At 44.4% G+C, this 9,403-nt stretch overlaps 1 protein-coding gene across 3 annotated transcripts in view; it reads right to left on the bottom strand.

Moving 5' to 3' along the window:
* Positions 1 to 9,403, bottom strand: part of Tmc3 (transmembrane channel like 3) — a 39,416-nt gene that overhangs the window by 22,893 nt on the left and 7,120 nt on the right. For all 3 annotated transcript variants that reach the window (XM_021215153.1, XM_021215145.2, XM_021215134.2), the window contains exons 4-7: positions 4,073 to 4,154; positions 2,667 to 2,773; positions 1,933 to 2,031; positions 1,689 to 1,831 (exon numbers count right to left, since the gene is read on the bottom strand). In XM_021215153.1, coding sequence (XP_021070812.1) covers positions 1,689 to 1,831; positions 1,933 to 2,031; positions 2,667 to 2,773; positions 4,073 to 4,154 — 431 coding nt within the window. The remainder of the gene's footprint in view (positions 1 to 1,688; positions 1,832 to 1,932; positions 2,032 to 2,666; positions 2,774 to 4,072; positions 4,155 to 9,403) is intronic.

Raw genomic sequence — 9,403 nt, 5'->3', positions numbered from 1 at the left:
TTGGAAGCCTGAGGCGGAGAGCACAGTGAGACAAGCCTGGGCACGCCCAGGCAGGCCATTGTTGGAACATTCCTGGGACTGAACCAAATGTTCTGCTGACNNNCCCCTCAGGTCTCCTAGCATTCCTGCCTTTGCACGCACCATCCTGCAAATGTGTACGTTTAAATGAGCCAATCGCGGGTAACCACGCCAATTCTTGCTAGCCCCTCCCCCTCCCCCTATAAACCGCCTAGCTTTCAGGCCACGAGGTCGGCACCTCTGCCTCCTGTGTGAGGTATGTGCTGACCCGGAGCTCCGCCATTAAACTACCTCATGCTTTTACAACAAGAAGGCCTCTCGTGTTTCCTGGGAAATCCTGACTCCCGTAACTTCGGGGGGGGGTGTCCCCGAAAATGGGGGTCCTACAGTGCAACCTGGGCAAAGCTGTCCTCTGACATACCTCCTCAATTCCTATTTGGCAAACAGAACACTGGCTGGACTTTAACCATAGTTGGACCCTCAGACCCAACCTTTACCTGTGTGGAAATGACAATGGTAATTATCATGTGATACCACACTGTGATCAGCAGCCATTCAGGTTTGTTTGTCCCAGGAGGCCTCATGTCTGCAGCTGTGATGGTGAAGTCTTCACCTGCTCTCTGGGCTGAAGTTGTGTTCCTGAAGCTTCTGCCTATGGTAACTCCTCCCCATGTGATCACCAAAACTGCTGAGTCCCTCCTGCCCAGGACAGTCACTTATTTTAAGGCAGGAGACTCCCCCTCTGTGTCCTTTAGACCATCTCTCCAGTAATAAGCCTTGGCTTTCTTCCCCAGCTACATTTCTTGTTCTCTCTTCTGCTCTGAGTTAATTTTAAAGAATAATACCTAGTAAAGGCTAGAAAGTGTTCTGGAGGGATCTTGAGTTGGAGAGCCTTCAGTCATAGGAAGAGCCCTTCCAAGTCACTGTACATCTTTTCAAGGTTTGTGGGTTTGCCTATTCATTTGCTATGTAGTTTCTGATAAGCACCTCGATGTGTACTTTGCTGCCCGGGCAATAGGGGGCGTGGCAATGGTGAAAGAGCAAAGTAGACCAAAGGTAAGAGATAAGTTAATCAAGGCCAGGCTCTCCCTAAGCTCCTTTGCCAACTCTGCATATCCCCCTGCCCCCAATCCCCCTCTCCGACTCCCTAGCTTTACACAGAAGCATAGCAGGCTAACCTGGAAGGGAGCCTGGTACTTTTCTGAGTCAATGTGTGCACAGAGGAAAAGAGAGTTGCCACAGGACTCTGGGTGAGGTTGGTGGAGCTCAAGGTGGTACACTACAGGACTCATAGCTCTAGCCAGTTTTCTTTCTTTTATACTGTGACCCCTGTCCCAATGATGAACGGCAGGCATCAGTGGTATGCTTTACCACTTGGTTACAGATACACACAAAAGCTGTGTGCGTTCTCCCGCCTCTGGTCACCTCGATGTCACTGATCACATCTTAGTGCAGCTATGGCATTGTCCCAATCAGACCCCTCACAGAGCTTTGCACAAAGTAGTCAGCGTATAGTAAGTGCTGGCTTAACTTAGTATAACTCCGAGTCTTGGTCTCTTCCTCTAGAAGACGGCTCTAGTGACTCGTAACTTTAACAGGGCTATTGGCAGGAGGTGAGGTCATACCTGCTTTAACCTAACTCCTGACATGGCCTTGGGAAACAGACATACTTTTTTAAGAGAACGATGAAGCTGTACGCAAACACTGCCATCCCCACCAGGAAATATGCCAAGGGCAGGCGGTAGCCGGCTCTCCCGATCTGCCTCTCTCTTCCGTAGTACCCGTAGAACAGGACAGAGTACTGAAGGTAGCCCTGCAAAGAGAGCACTCGAATTGTTTCTGATTCCTCGATCCCAGAATTGTGGACCCTTCAGCTCTCCCTCAAGGTCTGGGTGTAGTCAGCGTTAGCCTTACCCCCAGGGACCAGACAGTGTCCAGATCCTGTGCAGATGTGACCTGCTCTCGGGGAATGGTCTTGCTGGCTGTACTTCCAAAGGGCTGGCCTGCGATCAGCTGGTGAGAGAGGAAGGGAAGACTCTGGGCTAGGGGACCAGATGAAAGGAATGGCGGATCCCCAGGTGTCTGTCGAGATGCCCCGATGGTATCTCTAGGGATTGTGGTATACTTTAGCTTGATTCTTTTCAATGAGAAAGTAATATGTGCATAAGTTTTCCGTCGTCTGATATGCGCCTGCCCACACTGTTACTGTGTAAACCCATTTGAAATAAACACAAGTGGTTTCTGTGGGTAATTCATCGAGGTCCCTGGACCTCTTATGCTCCGAGGAAATGAATGGCTCTATTTGTTTATAAGGATGGAGTTTACTTGGAAAACTGGGTAGTCAAACTAGTACCTGGGCAAATACAGTCTGTCACCTCATTGCACCATTGGGAAAAGTAATCAAAAGAAAAAGTACACACATGATATGAAATTCAGATTTTAGCTACCCTCCCTAGTCTCTGCCATACTCAAACCTTCTTTTGCGACACATGGCTACTTTGAGTAGTGGTGACTAAGTCTGTGTTCTTTTACTAAGCTTTCCATGTTCTCCCCAGCCTTCCTAGTGTCACAGTGAGGGCAGCAGGTTATACCACCCGCCTCTCCCTCAGGCTTTGCACCTCCCACCTTGATCCTGGGGCAACTCTTACCTCAGGAAGGACAACAAAGGCACCAGTCATCACTGTGAGCACTATGTTAATTCCAAATAACCACCTCAGGAAGATGAAGTAGGAGGCCACGCCAGATCCAAAGTGACCTATGAAGGACAACGGAGAGTGGCTCCGCTCAACCCTCACAGCACAGAGAGCCTTGTCACTCACCTTCAGCAGCAGCAAACACAGGAAGAGTGATGTCATATGGTGCCTCCCAATCCCCCCTGTTGGCTGCTTAGCTGGGTCAGCATCCTGTGTCTGGTCCCTGGTTCTGTATACAGCTCTGGTTGACCCAAACACTGGCAACCTCCTCAGTGCTGTACCCATTTGAATATGCTGAGTCAAACTTACTAACTCATGTGTTAAGAGACTTTCATATACTGTAATATGTTGCATTACTTTGCATATTCAAAGGTTCCTCTAAGGTCCTTTGTCTTAATTTCAACATGGAAACTATTGTGGTGTTGACTGGAGTAGCCAGATAAAGGGTATGTAGAAACTCTGTAATGTTCTGTATTCACACACTTCCTCTCAGCTTAAAGGTAAGAGAGCATTTAACTCCACTGAAATATCAGAAATGACTTTTCTAACTTCCCATCTAGCTTTTTTTTTTTTAATGTCTATGAAATCTATTTTGAGGCTGGAGAGATGGCTCAGTGGGTGAGAACATTAGCTGCTCTTACAGAGGACTTGTATATGATTCTCAGCATCCCCATGGTGGCTCACAAGCATCTGTAACTCCTCTTCCAGACACCTTCTGCTGGCTTCTGTGGGCAGGACACACATGTGGTGCACAGACACATATGTAGGTGACACATCCATACACTTGAAAATAAACAAATCTTTAAAAATTATTTTCCAATAGCTAAATTAAAAAGTAGTTTTTCTAGACAGTTCCCCCTCTTCACTTTTATGATTAAACAGGTCTCCATGCTGAGATCTCATTTACTGTATCTTCTGTATTTTTATGATTTCTGACTATACATTCATATATTAATAGAATATCAAAATGATAGGTCTAGATTTACGCTTTGAAACTGTTGAATCTACCGCAATATTTCTATTGACTCCAGTAATAACTGGATGCAGAAGTAACAACAGGATACACTGCTGTTTCTGAAATGTTCGCCTAATCCTTTGAATGTTGGTCAGTGAATGAATGTACTAGGAATGAACCCGGAGCCATGGAGGAATGTGGAAAGGCAACTCTGGGACTTTTCCCATCATGGGAGGTGGAGAGGGGACCAAGCTTTCCTCTGAGTCTCACATGAGCAGAGCCTCTCTAACTGTACAAGTGCCTTGGGCTCACTCTACTCCATGATGGCCGAGGCTCACCAGCTGTCTCAGGCTGTGTGCTGCCCACAGTTGCACATCATCCCGGCAGTCCACCAGTGGATACTCACTCTCAATTTTCTTTATCCTCATTTCCCAGGGGATGAAGATAACCACAAAGTTACAGGCCAGACGGGCGAATTTCCGCCAGAGCTAGACAAGAGAGGCCATGATTAGAAAACTTCTCATTTATAACCTTGGTAATAGATAGGGCTCTGGGGTGGATTCTGGGTGGAGGAGGGGCTCCTGGAAACATCCACAGAGCCTTTAATTATAGTTTCTCAGGCTACTAAGCATCTCTAAGTCAAAGCAGCCCCTTATTTTTCCTGTGTCCTGACCAGGTGGTATATCTCTGGTTTGCATTGTGAGCTATGGGGTCTGCATTCCTTTTTGGAGGCAGAATCACATAAATTCCAAGCTGGGTTCAAATTCACCATGTACCTAAGGATAACCTTGAACTTCTGATCCTGCTGTCTCTACCTCCCAAGGGGACCCCACCACAGCCAGTTTAACGTGATGCTAATTAAGATCAGGGCTTTGCACATCCTCAGCAACCATTCCACCTACATCCCAACCCTGTGATCTGTAATCTTTTGGGTCACAGGCTGCCCTATTCATAGGTTGAGGATTAGGAAAGTGGAGATCTCATTAGGAATGATATCTCAAGATACTCATTTGACCCAGCCACAGACCCCAAGCTGCTCTGTGAGAGAAGCCTAGGAATGGGTCTGACTTACCAGTCCCCCAGATTATTCTACATGCACTTCAGAGACCAAAAATCTAGAATCCTCCTTGAAAATAAGCTCCACTCCAGGTGCATCTGTGTCTTATAAGATATATCCTCGCCAGGCATGGTGGCCCATGCCTTTAATCCCAGCACTCAGAAGGCAGAGACAGGCAGATTTCTGAGTTCAAGGCCAGCCTGGTCTACAAAGTGAGTTCCAGGACAGCCAGGGCTATATGGAGAAACCTTGTCTCGATAAATAAATAAATAAATAAATAATAAAAATAGATATATCCTCACCTCTGTCCTTGCTGAAGCTGCTAGGAATAACCTTGGGAATTTTGTCTGTGAACTCACATGCTTGCCAAAAGTATGAAATCATTGTTCTTTTCCTCAAAGGAGAGTAAAGCAGACTGTGGCTCATGCCGGCTCTACTGTCCAGCAAAATTGAAAGGTTGTGCATTCTAACACACAAACAGTGTCCGGGTTTGTGTTGGAAGCAAATGATATCACTGCACAGGAAAGAGCCACAAATGTAATTACTGCATTCTCAACTGTAAGACAGCACACAGTCCTGACACAGACTCACAGGATAATGTCATTCTGGATGAATCTGCCAAGGCCAGACGGCTGCCTGCCCATGGAAGTCCGAGTTTTATCAGAAGTTCAAACAGTCTTTAGCTCATGGTTTGAGAACCAAGTCAAAGACAGACATTATTCGTGTGAGCAATCACACAGACTGTGTATGAGTAGCCAGGAAGAAATATGTCTGTCTCTGAATTCTCCTTGTTAGGGTCACTGGTCTCTCTTGCAATTTTCTTATGTCTGCCTGGCATCATATGCCCAGAAAGTTCAAGCTTTCTGATCCCCAGAGGCAGATAGGCTCAAACATCCTCTAGCAAAAGCCTGGGCCTAGTAAACACATCAAGTCTCCTCACTGCTTTAAAGCCCTAAAGTCAAAGAAGCACAGGAGAAGTCCAGAGATCTGTCTGAGCTCGAGTTTTCCTTGTACATCTGTCTTGTCATAAGCCCCCAGAAAGTTCCTTTCTTTCTATGGCAGCCATTGGCTTATCTGCAGAAGGAGCAGTGAATGGCATCCAGTCTTTTCCTCATTTAATAGTCTGAGGATTTCAGTGCACAAAACAGGCTGGCTCTGTAGGTGAGAGATGCACTCCCTACCGGTGTAAAGCTTGAAAAGCCAGATTCCCTATACTTAAGTGGTCTTTGGTAATAACAGCTTTGCCTAGAAGGGCTTCCTGGAGGCAGAGGAGAGAGTGGAGAGTTGTGGGATGCTGTCTTCCAGGCACAGCATGCCTACTGCACACTCTCACTAGGCCTGTAAATATGCCTCAAGAAGGAAGGAAGGATTTAACCAGCCCCTGCCCCTCCACCAGGACAACTAAAGACTGCTAATGGAGCAGACATCAAGAGGCTGCTCCTCTTCCTTGGCATCTATAGGCAGTTAATGATTGCTGGGGTAAGTGGCACCCAGCCTTTCCCCCCATTTTTAATTGTCTGAGAATTTCAGCACACAAAACAGGCTAACTCCGGGTAGTTCTATAGGTGAGAGATGCAACTTCCCTAACAGTGCAAGGCTTGAAAAGCCAGATTCCCTACACATATGTGGTATTTGGTAATGTAGAAGAGCTTTCCAGAGCCAGAGAAAGAGTTGGAGGGTTGTGCGTGACATTGTCTTCCATGATGTTGCTACTGGGAAGTTGCCTGTGCTCCTGGAAATAGCTCCCAACCCGTGATCGTCATGCAAGTAAACTCAATTAAACTTGATGATTTGTGAACACATAGCAGAGAGGAGGACTATCCAGGGATGTGAAGGGAATCGGTGGGAGTGAAAGGGGGACAAAGGGGCAGTGGTAGGTGACTACGATCCAAAGGTTTCACATAAAATGTCACAATGAAACCCATATCTACATAACTAGCATGTAATAATAACACAAACAGATATGATTGGAAAAGGTGATTCTTGATGATCATCATTAGGGAAGGCATGGAAAAAATATGCCATGCTTCTCTGATGATTGTCCTCAACCCCCACAGCAGAATACCAGAGAATCTAGACTAGGTCAAGGTCTAAAAAGCCAATGAAAACAAATGGAAAGAACTTGCCAAGATCGGATGAACTGGGACTTAACCGTGGGCATGGCTGACTGTGTTTTGGTGACTCTATTTTGGTTAGAAGGTTCTGGTAATTGGTAAGTTTGGGTTCTTTGATAAACTGTTTACTTAGCAAAAATTGTCACATGTTGGTAAGGGAAGCTCTTGTCCACCTGAGATATCTGTATACCTGGGATAACTGTTCTAACAACATGTATGGTATGTCCTGAGAAGTATGCTCACTTCCAGCAGACATGGAGTTCCTCAGCCGTGTTTCCTTGCAGTGGAGACAGTAAGCAGGATAAGTGTCAGCTGGGGAAGAGTTTGTACCCCTGTACAGAGAGGGCAACAACAAGCAACCCTGTGTCCTAGTCAGGCTGGGAGGGACGCTCTGTTTGGTGCAAAGGTTGGGATGCTCTAGCTTCTAAGGATGCACCTGATGCATCTCTATGCCCCAAACTACACTTAACTGGAAGGAAACGTCCTTGGCTCAGGCGTAGGGAATGCTAAATGGGCTGGAGATGCCATCCCTGTGCAGTGGTTTCAGTGAGAAATGAACCCCACGGGCTCAGGTATTTGAACACTTGGTCCCCAGTTAGTGGTACTGGTTGGGGAGTTACACAGCCTTGACAGAAGAGGTAGGGTCACATGGAAGCATGGGCTTCAAGTGTTCATAGCCTCACCCCACTTCCAGTTTGCTGTCTGCCTTGTGCTTGTGACTAAACACATGATCCCTCAGCTTTCGACTCTAGCTACCTGCCACCGTCCCTCCCTTGTCATCATAGACACTCACTTTGGAGCTGAAACCCCAAATAAACCCTTTCAAAAGTAGCTTTTTTCTTGTGTTTTATCATAGCAATGGAAAAATAGCTAATACCTGCAGTGGGAACTAGATAATTCCAAGTAGGGCAGGGATTTTGGGTTACCTATTTTTGTTACAAAACTCTTCTTCTGACTAACTCAGAATACCTTTCATGTAAGTGATGTTCATTATGTTTGTTAGCCAGAGTTTTGCTTGTAGCCCAGGTTGGCCTCAAACTTGAAATCTTTCTGTCTCAGTCTCCAAAGTGCTGGGAGTATAGACATGTGCCACCACACCTAGCCTGTTAATGTAGTTTCACCTTAAATAAGATTATGTTCTTTATCCATAGTGAATTTGATGGTGCGAAAAATACCAACACCTTTTCATATATGTGTGTGCATGTGTATATGATATATATGTTTATATGTATATATCTACATATGTATATATATTTACATACATATACATAAATATACTGTCTGAAGTCAAGCAATGAAAGGTCTCATATTATTTAAAGCTATTTCCCCATAGCATCTCATATGGTTTATAGAAAGCTAGCAGAAAGCTAGAAGCACATGGGAACACAGAAATACAATTGTGTTCTGTAGATTTACCGCATGAACTCTCTTTCAGTGCAGCTGGTGTAAGGAGTCAGAAGTTATTTTGGTCATAAAACAAACAAACAAACAAAAACTCTGAAGAGTAAGAAGAATGAACACCAAGGCCTAACCTTGGAGGATTTTTAAAAATCACTTTTAGACATCTAAAGTTCATAAATTTTGTTTTAGAAAATTTAATAAGAGTCTATTTATATTTTTCCTGTTAAATTAATAAACTTAAAATATAACATTCAAGATTTGTGTAGATGTAATAAGGTCAGGCTAATTATTTCATTATTTATGTGATGATATAAATGTTAAGACTTTTGGAAAGTAAATTGCAATATTTACCACGAACCAAAAAAAACCCCCACAAACAACAACAACAACAACAACCCACAAAACAAAAGATAAAAACTAAGCAACAACCCCCCAAATCCACACTCATAATGTTTCCTAGGTGGATTATAGCTTCTACGTTTAACCTAAGAATGAATTCAAAATGACAAAATAATCTGCACATGGCAAATGTGTTCTTTGTAGAATTATTAACAAGGGAAACCAGCAACTTAAATATCTACCAGCAGCCAAGGAACAAACGAACAGACATTTTATGATGAAATATTAAACAGCTTTGTAAAATGATAAACATAGACACTATAGATCAATATAAGAATATTTAAGGTTTGAAGTAAGAAAAGAACAAGGAAAAGGTATCGTCATGATGCAGTAAAAATTATGTATTTATATAATGGCCTTAAATGGGACTTAAGATTAAACTATCCTGTTTGGGACACTAAGTGGGGGATGAGCAGGCATAGACATTTTTTTTCCTGTTTTTTGAAGATGTGAAATCTCATTGACAAAGGGAAATTTCATAATATATTCAATTTTAGTTTTAGCTATCTGCTTAGGAGAGAGGATAACCCACTCGCCTAACTTGGATTATTAACTAAGAGCTGGGATTTGCCTAAATCACTCTAGGTGTGAGTGCTGCAGTGCTACAGCCAGATATGGGGAGGAAGCCAGTGAAGTGCATTTATGAGGCTGGGGAGGAAGCCAGTGAAGTGCATTTATGAGGCTGAGGAGGAAGCCAGTGAAGTGCATTTATGAGGCTGGGGAGGAAGCCAGTGAAGTGCATTTATGAGGAAGCCAGTGAAGTGCA

The sequence above is a fragment of the Mus pahari genome, chromosome 1 (genome assembly GCF_900095145.1).
Source record: "Mus pahari chromosome 1, PAHARI_EIJ_v1.1, whole genome shotgun sequence".
Lineage (NCBI taxonomy): Eukaryota > Metazoa > Chordata > Mammalia > Rodentia > Muridae > Mus > Mus pahari.
Note: the sequence above shows the minus strand (reverse complement) of the source record. Positions and strands in the feature narration are given on the sequence as shown.